Below are 15,300 nucleotides of genomic sequence, written 5' to 3'. Positions count from 1 at the left end.
TGTTTAATTAATAAGATTAAAGGCTACATGTAAGTTAAATACAAAACAAAATATTTACAAAGTAAATCGTTATCTTTAAATTTTGTAACACTATAACAATATAATTATAACTTTGGATCTTAACACAATAAAATATTTATAAATTTTACAAGCCCAAATAAAAATATATATATATATATATATATATATATATATAAACATTGGAAACTATAAACTAATTAGAAATATATTAACAAAGTAGATTCTTTTTTTAATATATATATATATATATATATATATATATATATACATATAAAAGTTTAATTTGGGTTCGATTTGATTTTTTTTTCTTTTAATATCAGATCAAATCAAGAGTAATTTTTTTTTTAACCGCCAACCAATCAAATTAAATCATAAATTATTTTTTAAATTTAATTTATCAATTCAATTTGGCTTTATAGTTTAGCTTGTACACCTCTAGCCGTAAAGATAGAGGACATTGAAAGTTGCTTTTTCATTCACAAAGTAATAAAGGTTGGGCTTACATTTGTTTCTTTCATCTTTCTGTTTTTTCATAGTTATTCTATTTTTCACTACGCTACATATATAGACAAGCATGTATGAGGATGCTGATTTTATTATTTTCTATTTCCGCGTGCAATAATTGCTAAAAATTAAATGGTTTTTAAATTTGAAATTTTTGACGGATCATCAAATAAACTTTATTTAAGGTGTGCTTGGTATGGAGGAAAATATTTTTTAATTTTTTCATGTTTGTATGCTTAAAATTCAAATGTTTTCAATTTAACTAATTTTTCTCAAATTTAATAAAAATGACCTCTCTTCCTAAATTGAGGAAAACATTTTCCAAAACTCTACTTCGATCTTTTTTCTTATCCTACCCATACCCCATACTTGACCTTCCCCATCGACATTATTTTTGTTCTTAAAATTTTCTTATTTTTTTTATATATCAAAAATATTTTTATCTCTACCACCAAACCAGCCCCCTCCCCCTCAAGCAAAAAAGAAATTAAAAATTATTTTTCAAAAGAGTATTTTTTTAGTCTCAAATTAAAAAAAAAAAAAAAAAAGAAGATATTTTCAAAAAATAGTTTGCATTAACCAACCAAACATTAAAACATATTTTTCAAAAAAATATTTTCTGCTCACAAACCAAACAAAAGAAAATAAGTTATAAATCCACTTATTTCACAAGAAATAAGAAAATATTTTTCTTTCTATCAAACACACCCTTAGTCATTCATTACGTATTTCGTTTGAATTGAATTCTATTATTATCTAAATGAGATCAATAATGAAATGACTAGTCAATTATACTTGTGTTCTTTCAACAATATTCAATTTTACAAATTCAGATTTCAAATAAATTTCTAAACTATTTACAAAGTATATGATGTCGTTATGTTTTTCGTTAATACGTATTCACTCAATCTTTATCAAAGTCACTTCTTACATGTTATTTTTTGTTACCTTTGCATTATAATAGCTATAAAAATTCATATCGTCCTTTTTATAGTGTTAGTTTCCAAGCTAAACATGAGAATTAATTTTGATAAGTCTTGGGCACATGTCTAGTATGTTCACAAAATTTACAAATTTTAGTCACAACAATAGTAAGGATATCTCACCTTACACTAGCCAGCTGTTTGTGTATATATTCTCCATACATATGGATAGCTAGGGATTCGGTTTCTCTCTATTTTTCTTCTCTCTATGATTTAATTAATAAATACACTATATAACTTATTATAGTCTCATTATTTTAGCAACATATTATCGTATTACTGTGAGAGAACGTTGGAGCATCTGGGTTTCTTTATTGTTGATACAGATTTGGGCCGGGTTAAAGAGAGAAAGGTGGGCTGGGTGCTGAAATTGGAGTGGGTCAATTTCATTCTAAAAGAAAGATTGCTGGGAGTTTTGGGTATTAAAGTTGGGAAAATTTCATATATGGCAAACTTATTTTATTAAATAACATTATATGGATATAGTTTACCTAATTACACTATATGGGTATAGTTTAGTTATTTTAGATATCTTTAATTTTGTATATAAAGGTTTTTTTTAATTATCATTTATACAATTCTATTTTAAAAAGTGGTTTGTAACTGAAGCGTTAAATATTGTAACAACAAATTAAGATAATGCCACAATTTTAGGGAAACATCCCTTTTTTTAAGCTAAACGTTCAAATTCAAAAAAAAAAAATCATACAACAATTGAAACAAAAATATAATTTTATTTTTGCTCTTTGTGAAACTGAAGTTCAGCAATTTTTGCAATCGAATACAGGTAATTTTTTATTCGATGAAATTTCTTGTTTATTATTGCAATAACTATACAATGTTAAATTGGATTTAGAAATTGTGATTTGTTTTCGTTCGTTATTGTGATGTGTTTTTTTAAAAAAAAATCAAAATATGATTTTGTTAAGCTGAATTTGTGTTCATTCGTTAGTGTGATGTGTTTTTTTAAAAAAAAAAATTCAAAATATGATTTTGTTAAGCTGAATTTTTGTAATATACAATTATATACTGTTCATGTAATTGTATATGTTATTCGCATAATTTGTATATTTTGTAAGCGAAAATATGTAATCAGTGTTCATAATTGTATATATTCAAAAAACATGTGTTTTATTTTTGATAGATTTATATACTATTGTAGATGTAGTGTTTGTATATTAAAAAGAATAATAGTACAAAATTTCTATGTCATATGATTTATTTTTGAAAGAAGTATATACTATTGTAGATGTAGTGTTTGTATATTAAAAAGAATAACAGTATAAAATTTCTATAATTTGATTGTATAAATATTGTTGTATTAATTGTATATATGATCTCTTTGAATTATTTGAAATATATATATATATATATATATATATATATATATATATATATATATATATATTCTTTTCATAAATGTATAGATAATGAGCTCATTAGCTATCTTGGTTATGCATTTTGGAAAATGGGACGATACAAATAGTTACGTTGATTATACTATAGAGGGAGTAGCTTTTAAGGAACAGTCAACGTTTCTTGATTTTTATACTACTATTGCCAAAGAGATTGGTGTTGATATGAATAACAAGACTTTGAAGATTGAGTACAAGGTTGAAGAAAGCAATAAACGAATGGTTATACACAATGACATGGGTGTCAGAGTGTACGTAATGCTAAAAAAGGCCAACATTGATTTTAACAAATTTCCTATTTGTATAACTATTTTGGATTCATGTGATAGACGGATTTCTCAGTGTAAAGAGTTGGGGGTGTTGGCAACCGTTGCAGAAAATGATTGTCATGATATGATTGTTGTTGAACCGGAGGATACAAATGTTGCATTTGTATCGATTGATACAACTTGGGTGATTTCAGACGAATCTAATAAGCATGTTGAGGTTGATCAAGTATACAAGGACAAATCAATTTTGAAAGCAGTCATGGAAAGATATGCGATTAAAGAGAGATTTCAGTATAAAACTACGCGGTCAAATTCAATAAGGTAGTGTGACTCTCAAAATATTGACTTTTAAACTGTATAAATGTTTGTATTGCCTATTGTAAACTAAATTTGTATACTATATTAAAAATATAATGCAGTTACACTGTGAAATGTTATTCTAAAGGATGTGAATGGTTAATGAAGGCCTCTAATATCAACAAATCTGGAATGTTCAGAATTCGAGCATTCAACCGAAAGCATACATGTCCTTTAAAAGATAGAGTTTATTCGCAAAGACATGTAATAGCAATTTAATTGGAGGGATTGTGAAACCTAAATTTGTAGATCATAAACGTAAATATACACCAGCTGATATAAGAAAAGATGTTAAGATTGATCTAGGAGTTGATGTTAACTATATGTTGGCTTGGAGGGCCAGGAAGAAAGCATTGAAAGCTTTGAGGGGTACACCAGTTGCATCATATGCAAAGTTACCTGCTTATTTGTATATATGATGGATATCACTTACCCGTGGTCTCATATACATATGAAAAAGAGTACGAATAATGAGTTCTTGTATCTATTTGTTGCATTAAATACATTTATCTAAGGATTCAATCATTGTAGACCAATAGTCGTGGTGGATGGTAGTCATCTGAGAGGTCCATATAATGGGACATTTGTTGCAGCAAGCACGACAGATGGCGCAGGTATATATATATATATATATATATATATATATAATGTATATGTATATACGTGAATCTGTTGTATTTGTACATTTAATATATGATTTTGATATTATTGTAGGACATATATTTTCACTTGCGTATGGTATTATTGATTCAGAAAATGATGCTGCGTGGACTTGATTTTTTGAGCAACTTAAAGAAGCATACGGTGAGAGGAGTAACATGTGTGTTGTGTCTGATAGAAATGAGAGCATTATAAAGGCTGTTACAAATGTATATAGTAATGTCCCAAACTATGCTTGTATGTGACATTTATGGAATAACGTTCAGAAAAAGTTTAGAAAATCTCATGAGAAGTTATCTGGTGTATTCTATACGATGGCAAAAGCTTGCACAAAGAATGAATTTGATATGTTAATGGATACGGTAGAAAAAGAAGATATAACAGTGAAAGAGTATTTGGATTTAGCTGGATATGAAAAATGGGCTCTTTGTTATGCACAAGTACATAGAGGATGGCACATGACATCAAATATTGCTGAGAGTATAAATGCAGCACTTGTTTCAGCGAGAGAATTGCCTATTTTTGAATTTCTCGAAGAGGTAAGGCTATTATTTGGAAGGTGGAATCATGACTACAAGAAGGAGGCAACCTGCATATTCACATCATTGATTGGAAAATACCATGACATACTAGCAGACAATGAAGCATTGAGCACAAGAATGACGGTAATATTTAAGAATAAGTATATATTTAGGAGTGTTGACCAAATTTAATTGTATATTATATATTAGTATGAACATCATTTCATTTAATTGTATTTATAAATGAGCAGGTTGTACCGTCAACGGAATATGTGCACAATGTTAATGATGATGGGAGATATTTTGTAGTCTGTCTAAAAGAAAAAACTTGCACATGTGGAAGATTTCGGTACGAGGAAATACCTTGTGAACATGCTTGGGCGGTATTAAAATTGAAGAGTCTACCACCAGATGAATATTGCTCAGATTTATACAAACCAAAGACAATGTTGAAGACATATAATATGCCTATACATCCTTTGCCGGATGTAAAAGCATGGTTGATTCCGGATAGCGTTATTGCTGATGACGTATTACCTCCAAAATTTAAACGACCTCTTGGCAGCCAAAGGGTAAGCCTCAGAAAAAAACAGCAAGAGAGTTATCGAGGATTAAGGGGAAAAAATACATGTAGCACATGTGGAATGACAGGTCACAATAGGCGTTCGTGTAGAAATAAGCCAAAAGATGTTTAAGGCTGATTGTTTTTTCCTAATTAAATTTGAATTGAAACTATATGCATTATGAATTAATTGAAATCTTTGTTTATGTATACTTATATTACTTAAACTACGTCATAATTTTGTTATGTGTTGTACATTAATGTGTGTGTTGTATGACATACAAAAGTAAATATTATACTCAATAAGTTTTAGCATATACTATATACAATGATTAATTTGAACAACATATATATTTGTTATACAAATGCGTAAATTAAATTTGTATATATATACGCACCATGATAAAATGTTTAACACTAAACAAGTAGAGCTTTTAAAATTAAACTCTTTTATCCTATATACAAATAAAACCTGAACAACATATATTGAATATGCATATACAATTAATAAAAACATTGAATAAGTGCTAGTATATACTATATACAAATAAAAACCTGAACAACATATATCTTTTGTTATACAAATTCGTAAATGCAATTTGTACATGTATATATTTATTTAATAAGATTGCATATGTATATTTATTGCAATCTAATTGTATGTGCATACACAATTAATAAAATACATTGAATACGTGCTAGTATATACTATATACAAATAAAAATCTGAACAACATATATCTTTTGTTATACAAATTTGTAAATGCAATTTGTATATATATATATTTTATAAATAAGATTGTATATGCATATTTAGATTACATATGTATATATATTCAATTAGATTGTATATATATATATATATATAGTAATTCAATTAAAATGTATATGTATGTATTTATTTGTATAATACGTTATACAAAATAACACTAATATAGAGCATATATTTTATACAATGAAATGAGTGTGACTATAAAATATATACAATTAATAAATTGAACAACATATATCTTTGTTATAAAAATTCGTAAATGCAATTTGTATATATGTACTCAACATGATAAAATGTTCAATAATAAACAACAAGATCTTATAAAAAAAATATAAAACATTATTAGCCTAAAATATAGTAATTGCATTAATTTGTATAGAAAACTGTGTGTATATATATATATATATGTAAGATACTTTATTTTAAAAGTAGTTTTTATACAATTAAATTGTGTATATATATATATATATATATATATTTATTTATATAATACGTTATACAAAATAACACAAAAAGATAGTGTCATATATTTTTATAACACTAAAATGATAGTTCAAAACAAGGACAATGATATTACGAGTTAATTAAAACAAAAGTTATGGTAAAATTGTTAATCTACAACTAATATTTAAACTGTCAACTAAAAACCAAAACAATGCTACAACTAAGGTATAAAACTAATGGATTGTAATCCTTTCAGAACTGTTGTTTTTTGTGCGATTCCTGACGGGTTTTAAAGGCGCTTCACTATCACTGACAGCTCCGGCTTGTATCTTTTGATTGCCGTAATTTCACAACAATGCACCGTATCTAAGGCAAATTTCTTCTGGGTCTAAATCTGCTGGAATGTCTTTTCTCTCACTCAAAAACTCCGCGTATGTACGAAAAAAAAGTTCAAATGTTATTATACTACTTAAAGTGTAACTATGTTTAATATAATACAAATTTATTGAATTTTTGAACTTACAAACTAGCAACTGGTTGTTGGGGAAGGTCTTCCACATATACAATTTCGAAGGAATCATATACGGTATGACCTTGATATCGATGGTGACTTGCAATATTCAAACCTTTCTTCAAATAGAAATCAGACTTTACAAGATACAGTGGTATAAGCTGTGCATACTTCTTGATGTGATTGACAACAAATGAGTGGTGAAGAGAATTGTTGATTGAGTCATACACCTTGATGCATCGATCATTGAAAGATATGACAATCAGAATCCAATGTAACTTGCCTTCTAAGTTAACCGGGATGAATACATCATCGACTGTGTGCCATGGTGCATACGCTAGCATCTTGTATCCATTAATATAATCAATAATCATCTCGTCTAACACTTCCTTAGAAAGGTCACCTTTTATTCCATAATTCCAAGCATTTAGAAAAACAGAGTTGAAATTGCAACATAGATTTGTGAATTTGTATGGGCTACTGTTGGAGTATTTGATCTTTTTCCTTATATAGTAGAATAAGACATCTATGTGCTGTGATATAATGAGTAATAATATTATAATTTATACATTATACAATTTCATTTAATTTAAACATTTTTAATAATATAAAAACGGAACATACCGAGTTATCAATCAACTGGCGCTCAAACTGTAGAACCAATTCTTGTTGTCAATTTTTGCTACACCAAAATTAAACAATTGTGGTAATGTTGCCTTTCCTTTCTTGTAGCGATCCTCCGCATAGTTCCTATTATAAATAATACAAAATAACTATACAAAACAAACAATTAAAAATGCAAGTGTATACAAAAAAAAATATGTTACTTTTTGTAATGCTTGACGAGTAAGTCTTCTTTCAGCCATATCCAAAAATTTGAAAACAAATCAGACTCTTCCTTATCAGACAATGAAACAAAAGGATGCTTCATGTAAAACACAACTGGTTGTCGGGACGAACTACCTGAAAAGATATGTATATAAATATTTACATCATGCAAACAATATGCTTATTTATGAAAATGTAAACATAAATAATTGTTGCTTACTAGCATCTGACCCAAGCGAAGTCATGTACGGAGATATGTTGAATGGACCTGGGCGTCTATGCCTAACAGCTGGCATTGGTGTTACTTCAGCTTCAACTTGTTTTTGTAATACAATGTTTTGCAGTGTGTTCACGCTTGGAAGAAGATGGTCTGGCAATTCATCCTCTGATTCAGTTACAACTGTTTCCTGATTTGAATCAGGCATGTATACCATTTGTATAGGCGCTGCAACTATAATAGACTCCTCTGCTTCTGCAAAACGCTCGTGAGATGCAGCATTGTATATGTTATATATTACCCGACTGTTTGAGCTACTTTCAGTTTCCCTTTGGGCATTTTGCTGGGCATCCACATTAGCATACAACACTAATTGATCTTGTGAGGCAGTGCCACTTACATCATTCAAATTATCACCCAAAATAACTTGATCCAACAGTGAGGAATTCTGGTTTAGTTCTTGCAAGTTATCTCCTAGCTTAAATAGAAAATAATAACGTAAATATCTAACAAACTGATTATAAACCATTATAATAAATTTTAAAATGTATATAATCATTTATGGATACCTCATGATCTTTTAATGCACTTGGATGACCTATCGATTTTTTTTGTGCACCTAACTGTGAAGACTTGATATTTGACTGATGAACACGAGTGATATGCGTTTCTTGCATGACATCTTCAAATGTAGCCTGAAAATAATGTAAACATTATAAGAAACTATGTTGTAGTATATTCTGTATAAAAATAAGTAATATGCTGATTTATAATAATTTGAGCTATACTAGTATATAGTTCTTAATTATTTAATTTCAATATGTGTATAAACTGAATTAATGTGTATAAACTGAATTTACTTATATACAATTTACTTCATTTCAATATGTGTATAAACTGAATTAATGCATAAATATTGCAAAATAATACCTCTTGTTCTGTCAAATTTGCAGATTAACTTTGGGGTTCATGTGGAGTGTATGTGGGCTGGTGATGAACATCTTCGACGGGTGATTCTTGATCATCATCGACGACATTAACCTGAAAAAATAATTATACAACTGTATTCATTAGTATATATTATATTGTATATAAAAAATTAAAACAAAAAATTTATACATGTGATACCTTGGAATTCATGGCTTCCAACACTGTTTTGAATTTGTCTTCAAGCATTTTTCTCAAATCCGCGAACTCGTCCTTGACCTATGTGAAAAAAGTGCATATTTTATTAATAATTGTATATAATCTTTTCAAATAACATATATTTGAATTGTATATTTGATTATCGATTTTTTGAATGCTTCAAATTCATCACGCGAAATTGTAATGCTTGTTGACTTCTTAATTTGCCCCATTTGTGTTCTGTCTTGTACACTTTTCTGCTCTCCATGTTCATTGTTGTGTGACGTACCTGCATCACTGTGCTTCTCAACACTGTTGATATTGATGGACTGTGATCGTGTGGCTTTGCGCGCCATTGATCTTCATGTGTATGTCTTAATTGCCTTTGTTGAAGATTTGTTGATGGAGATGATTGTAACAGATTGCTTTTTCTTTTTCCTAATCGGTGAAGAACATTCAATAACTTTTTCTTTTCCTTTTCTGCTTGTTATACTGGGCGGTTTTGGAAATCATCGTCCAGATCTGTAACTTTATTTTGATCAGTCTGCAGGCCCTGAGAAATTGATTGTTCTGTCGATGGTGGAAGTTGGAGGATTATAATTTCCATCGCTGTTGGCTCAATATTTCTGAACTTAATCTGCATAATCATGAAAAATTATAAGTCAATATAATAAAAATGTAATATACAAATTGTAGTAAGTAAATGTATACTAACTTCAATAATTTACAAATTGTATTAAGTAAATGCATACCGGATTATCTGCATCATTAAAAATTATTTTCATGAAATAATCAAACCGAGGATGGTCGTTCTTAGTCACCCAATTGATAATCCGAGGAATGTGACTAGAAACCTTGACAACAATCTTGTCATCAACATACGAGCAACATTCATAGAACCAAACTTGCATTGGAAGTGGAAAGCCCTGAATTCTGTAGTACTGTCCACATGGCTTTATCTTGTTGTTTATGGATTTAGCAAGTTCATTAAAAGCCTTCCGACCCCACGGATAATCCATAAATCTACCTGTGTCAACCAGATCAAAGTCCAATCTATCTATTGTTGTTGTAGTAGGTTCTGCGGACATGATAAACACATGTATATAATATAGAATCCCAAACTTGTATGCATCTCCCTGATTGTCACCCCATACCTTTGCTTTAAAAGCTTCAGCCAAACGAACTTTAGTGACAGGAGAATTCGCTGGAAAATACTCATCGATGATTCTATTGGGTTGATCAGTATCAAAGTAGAAGTCAGCACCATTATCACAACAATTCAAATCAGAAATAATGGCAAATTCCCGTATTGTGAATCGAAACATTGTGCCATTTATATATAAAAGTATTGCATTCACAGATTTACCTTCCAACTTCCTCAACATAATGCATCTAAACAATTGTGCTTGCACGTGACATCGTCTCATTGTTGTTAACTGTGCAAAACACGATGATGCACATATACGATTATATTGATTTGGAGGCAGTTTATTCTGAAGCTCATTCAATGTGTTGATTTGCGTATAACATTGCATGTGAATTGTCCTTTTTCACGGTTCTTGCAAATATATCTGACTTCCTAAAAAATAAAAAAAGTGTATGAAATAAACAGAGTATATATATACAAAAAAAATCAATTTTAAAATAAGTCATGTACAGATTAATTTCTGTATATATATACTTATATATATATACAAAAAAAATCAAAAAAATAAGTCATGCTCAGATTAATTTCTGTTTATATATATGAACTTACCTTTTTTTGTATATTGATATGTGTACATGAATATATTAGGTAAACATGACATTATATTCAATAATTTGTATATAACTACTACAATATACAAATTATAATCACATATGATATTTTTCCATCTATATAACTAAATCCAACTACAATATGTATACATGAATATATTAGTTAAACATGACATTATATTAAATAATTTGTATATAACTACTACAATATACAAAATTATAATCACATATGATATTTTCCCATCTATATAACTAAATCCAATTACTTTGTGTATATATTTATATAAAAAAAAATGAGCCTTTAATATACAATCCCCTACTACCAGCTATTAAAACAGACATGTACATATCAATTTTTGTATATGTATATAAACTTAATATATACTAACTTCAATAATTTGTATATAACTAATAGAATATACAAATTCTAATCATATATTCAAATTTTCCATCCGTATAACTAAGTCCAATTACTATTTTGTATATATATACAAAAACCAAAAATAACATAAACATGCAATATACTATATACAATTACTAAACATGGAATATACTATATACAATACTTAATTTAATATTTTTTGTATATTGACAACTAATTAAGCAAAAAATTGTATCTAACTTTGTGTTTTAAGACACTACCTCATGATTATGAAGTTCTTCAGATCCGACAACTTCAGAAGCATTTTCCTCTGATTCAATGTTTACAGCTTTCCTCTTTCTTGTTTCTTGTACAATTTTAAAGCCTCTAGCTTTGACATTTTTAGTAACTTTTTGAACTGCCATAGGGTCATTTTTTTTCTTTGATCTCAGCTCTTCCATGGTTTGTTCTTGTATAACTTGTTTTGATTTTCCCAAAGACCCTACATTAACCCCAAAATCTTGAGTCAGCCCCATCGAAAAGGATGGTAAAATGTCAACAACATTGACATGCAAAGGACTACCTCTGGTAATCCTCAAAGATGAAGATGATTCATTCATTGTTTGACCAATTTTAGATCTATCAAGAACAAAAAAATGATTATTTCATCAAAATATATAAAAAAAAATAATAAACAGAACACATATACAAATTTTAAATAAGTTAAAAAAAAGAGGTAATCAACTAAAATTAAGGAGTACTTACGAAATTGACTTCAACTTGGGGAGGGAACTTCAACTTCGGGAGGGATTACTCAAATTTTGGACAAAAATTTGAAATTCAAACCGGATAGCTGGAGTATTAAATGTAGGAGAAGACGTTAGAATGTGAAAAGGAGAGAAAATTATTTGTGAAAAGGAGAGAGAAAATTGTTTTGTGTATAATTATATACAAAATTAGAAAATAAGGTTTTTCTACTATTGGTTACATAATAGGTTGTGGACCCTATTAATTATAGCAAAAAAAATAAACTATAATTATATAATGTAAATAAATTAAACTATACCCCTATGATATAATTAGTTATGAATGTTTGTCATTTCATATAATTTTCCCATTAAAGGTTGGGAAGATAAGCTGAGTGGGCTGTTGAAAGGAAATTAGAATTGAGCTTGATCGAAGAAATGAGGAAAAAGGCCCAATTTGGTTTTATCTCAAATAGACTAGGGATTTCATTAAGGGAAAATTGTATATAATAACAAACTAATAACCTAAAATAAATGGAGTAGCTAGGGTTTGATTTAATTGTGCTCCATAGCAAACGTTAGCCAAAATTTGCCAGGCGCCTCTCTCCCAAAAGTCTTGCTCGCCACTCTCCCATTCTCGCCTCTCTCGTTTATACACAGAAATGTATAATTTCTGTTTCTGTTTTGTATAAAGCGAGAGAAAATTGTATATCTTCGTGTTATGCACTTAATTATACAATTTACAAACATTTTACTTCAATTCAAATGTATACAAATGCAAATTTTATACAAATAATATTGCAGAGAAAAAGGTCAACGAATTATACAATTGCGAATTATACAGTTGCAGTGAAATACAATTTTCTCTAGCTTTATACAAAAGAAGTGTATATATTGTGTTTCTGTTTTTGTATAAAGCGAGAGAAAAACATATATCTTCTTGTTATACACTTATAATTATGCAATATACATACATTTTAATTCGATTCAATTATATGCAAAGCAAATCTTATAAAGATATTGCAGCGAAATAGACAGTGAATTATACAATTGTGCATTATACAATTGCAGTGAAATAGGATAGCGAATTATACAATTGCAGCGAAATAGGCTAGCGAATTATACAATTTAGGCCAGTGAATTATACAATTGTATATGTATAGCGAATTATACAGTTTTATGTTTGCTATTGAGCGCAATTATGCTAACTTTACTGTAGCAAACAAATATGGATTTTTTGTTTGCTATATGTGAAAGTTGTCTTTTCATTAATAACTAAATAATTGGAATTAATATACATTAATTGATGAGCTTCTTAATTTTAACAATATAAAATAATTATTTCAGTTATAGACAAATTAACCTAAAAGTATAAATTATTATTTAAATCACACTAGTTGTCTAAATATTTTATTATAACTAAAATCTTTTTTGAGATGATTTTTGAATAGTCATAAAATATACTAATTATATACATAATCATGTAATATATATATATATATATATATATATATATATATATATATATATATATATATATATATATATATATATATATATATTAAAGTAGACTTGAAATAATTATTTTGAATTTTATAAAACTAATTATTTTAAATCGTTTGGAATTAAGTAGCTCATCGATTAATTATTATCGGAGAGGGTCAAAATTGGGTGTCAACAGAGTTAATTATGTCTTTAACTAGAGTAAACTATAATATATTCCTTACCTCATGAGACAATGATTTTTCATACAACGTATACATCTTTCAAATTTAAACAGATAATTATGAACATACTTTTAGGCCGTAAGCCGTTTTGGACTCATGGTGGTCTTCGAATGGGCCCAACACGCCTTGGGTGTTGGGTCATCTTAGTTCAAATGCTCATAAATTTTGGATTTGGTTTAGCTTTATCCTATTTGACTAAGAGTGACTTTGAAAAGACCCGGGACCCAAATAGACAATTTGGGTTGGAACTCGCGACAACAATTGGACGCATGACGAACCAATAAATTATCGCTAATTTCAGAAAAAAATTGAGTATAGAAAAGTTCGGTCGCGATTCCGCAAAACGTCCTTTAATATAATATACAATATATATCAAAATATGCCATGAAATGCAATGTCAGTTATACAATTAAAACACATTAGTCACAGATAAGCAATTCAATAATTACAATTAGTCAAATAGTCAAATCCTTTTGTTAGAACTTAATTAATCCCCACTGCAGTCGCCATTTCTATTTTACAAAAATATAAAAATTAAAGTAAAGTAAAAATGACTAAGTATCGAAAAATCAATTAATCTTATGATTCAAGAGAAATTAATTTTCCGAATTAACAGAGTCGCCACTTGATTTTTTAGTAAAAATCAAGAAACCTAAAATTATTTTTCAAAAGATTTAAAACAGATAAAAATCAATTGAAAAGGGTTTAAAGTTCAAATGTACAATTTGAGAAGGTGTTAGGTTCTCGAAATGCCCGCTAACTCGCGATTGATCGACGATTTGACTAAAATATGTTTGACTAAACTTTTTTAATAAATAAAAAATAAACAAAAAAGTTGATTTAACATAAAAAGAATAATTTATAATATTTGGTTAATTTTTAGAAAAATAATTAAATAAATGACATATTAGTTTTATTTTATATACCTTTAGACAAAGAGATCCAAAAATGAAACATTTGACTTGAAATACAAGAGATAAGAATTTTAACAAACTAGATTAATTAAGATTTATTTAATTCATTATAATTTGAACATTTAGTCGAAAACCCAAGGAATCATTTTAATCCAATTAAAAGAAGAAGAGAGGTTTGGACCAAGATCTTTGAACAAGAATTGATTAAAAAATAAAATAAAATTTATACACTAACATAAAAAATATGTTTTATCTTTTAGGGAATTTAATTAAGCTATCCTTAAAATTAATTAGCGAATAAAGTAAGAGTTAGACAAATTAATAAATTCAAATAAAAGAGAGTGAGAGAGGAAGATTTGGGCCTTCTGGGCCTATTGCTGCCCAGAAACATTGGGCCTAAGCTGCTGAGTTTTGGACTTCAAAATCAATTTTCGTTTTTTTGTATACACACGTTTATATCAGTGTATATAACTCATATATCAGCCCCGTTTCCTGTATCTTGGGCTGTATACCGAATGTATGCAGCCCACTTCAACTTCCGGCATCTGTATTTTGAATTTAAGAAAAATTAGTAAAGTAGTCACAATTTCTAACTTATTTAATAA

At 28.3% G+C, this 15,300-nt stretch overlaps 2 protein-coding genes across 2 annotated transcripts; one reads left to right on the top strand and one right to left on the bottom strand.

Moving 5' to 3' along the window:
* The first annotated feature begins 4,523 nt into the window (after window positions 1-4,523).
* Window positions 4,524-5,425, top strand: LOC138349367 (uncharacterized). The gene is made up of 2 exons (XM_069299694.1): window positions 4,524-4,874; window positions 4,982-5,425. Exons 1-2 carry the CDS (start codon window positions 4,524-4,526, stop codon window positions 5,423-5,425), a joined length of 795 nt encoding a protein of 264 aa, XP_069155795.1.
* Window positions 5,426-7,027: 1,602 nt separating this feature from the next.
* On the bottom strand, window positions 7,028-11,928 carry LOC138349366 (uncharacterized). The gene is made up of 9 exons (XM_069299693.1): window positions 11,590-11,928; window positions 9,942-10,625; window positions 9,683-9,826; window positions 9,193-9,270; window positions 8,634-8,759; window positions 8,068-8,542; window positions 7,847-7,982; window positions 7,672-7,769; window positions 7,028-7,422 (listed from the first exon to the last, which is right to left on the bottom strand). Exons 1-9 carry the CDS (start codon window positions 11,926-11,928, stop codon window positions 7,028-7,030), a joined length of 2,475 nt encoding a protein of 824 aa, XP_069155794.1.
* Window positions 11,929-15,300: the final 3,372 nt, after the last annotated feature.

Source organism: Solanum lycopersicum, chromosome 6 (assembly GCF_036512215.1).
Source record: "Solanum lycopersicum chromosome 6, SLM_r2.1".
In the NCBI taxonomy this organism is placed as follows: Eukaryota; Viridiplantae; Streptophyta; class Magnoliopsida; order Solanales; family Solanaceae; genus Solanum; species Solanum lycopersicum.
This window is presented reverse-complemented; position numbering and strand designations above follow the sequence as displayed.

What these genes read in the sequence shown, in the direction of transcription:
- LOC138349367 (XM_069299694.1), top strand. Translation starts at nt 4,524, where the DNA reads ATGGCAAAAGCTTGCACAAAGAATGAATTTGATATGTTAATGGATACG. An exon ending in CATTGAGCACAAGAATGACG is followed by an intron (nt 4,875 to 4,981) that starts GTAATATTTAAG and finishes ATAAATGAGCAG; the next exon opens with GTTGTACCGTCAACGGAATA.
- LOC138349366 (XM_069299693.1), bottom strand. Translation starts at nt 11,928, where the DNA reads ATGAATGAATCATCTTCATCTTTGAGGATTACCAGAGGTAGTCCTTTG. An exon ending in AAGAACTTCATAATCATGAG is followed by an intron (nt 10,626 to 11,589) that starts GTAGTGTCTTAA and finishes TGTTTTGCACAG; the next exon opens with TTAACAACAATGAGACGATG. An exon ending in ATGATTTCCAAAACCGCCCA is followed by an intron (nt 9,271 to 9,682) that starts GTATAACAAGCA and finishes TTTTTCACATAG; the next exon opens with GTCAAGGACGAGTTCGCGGA.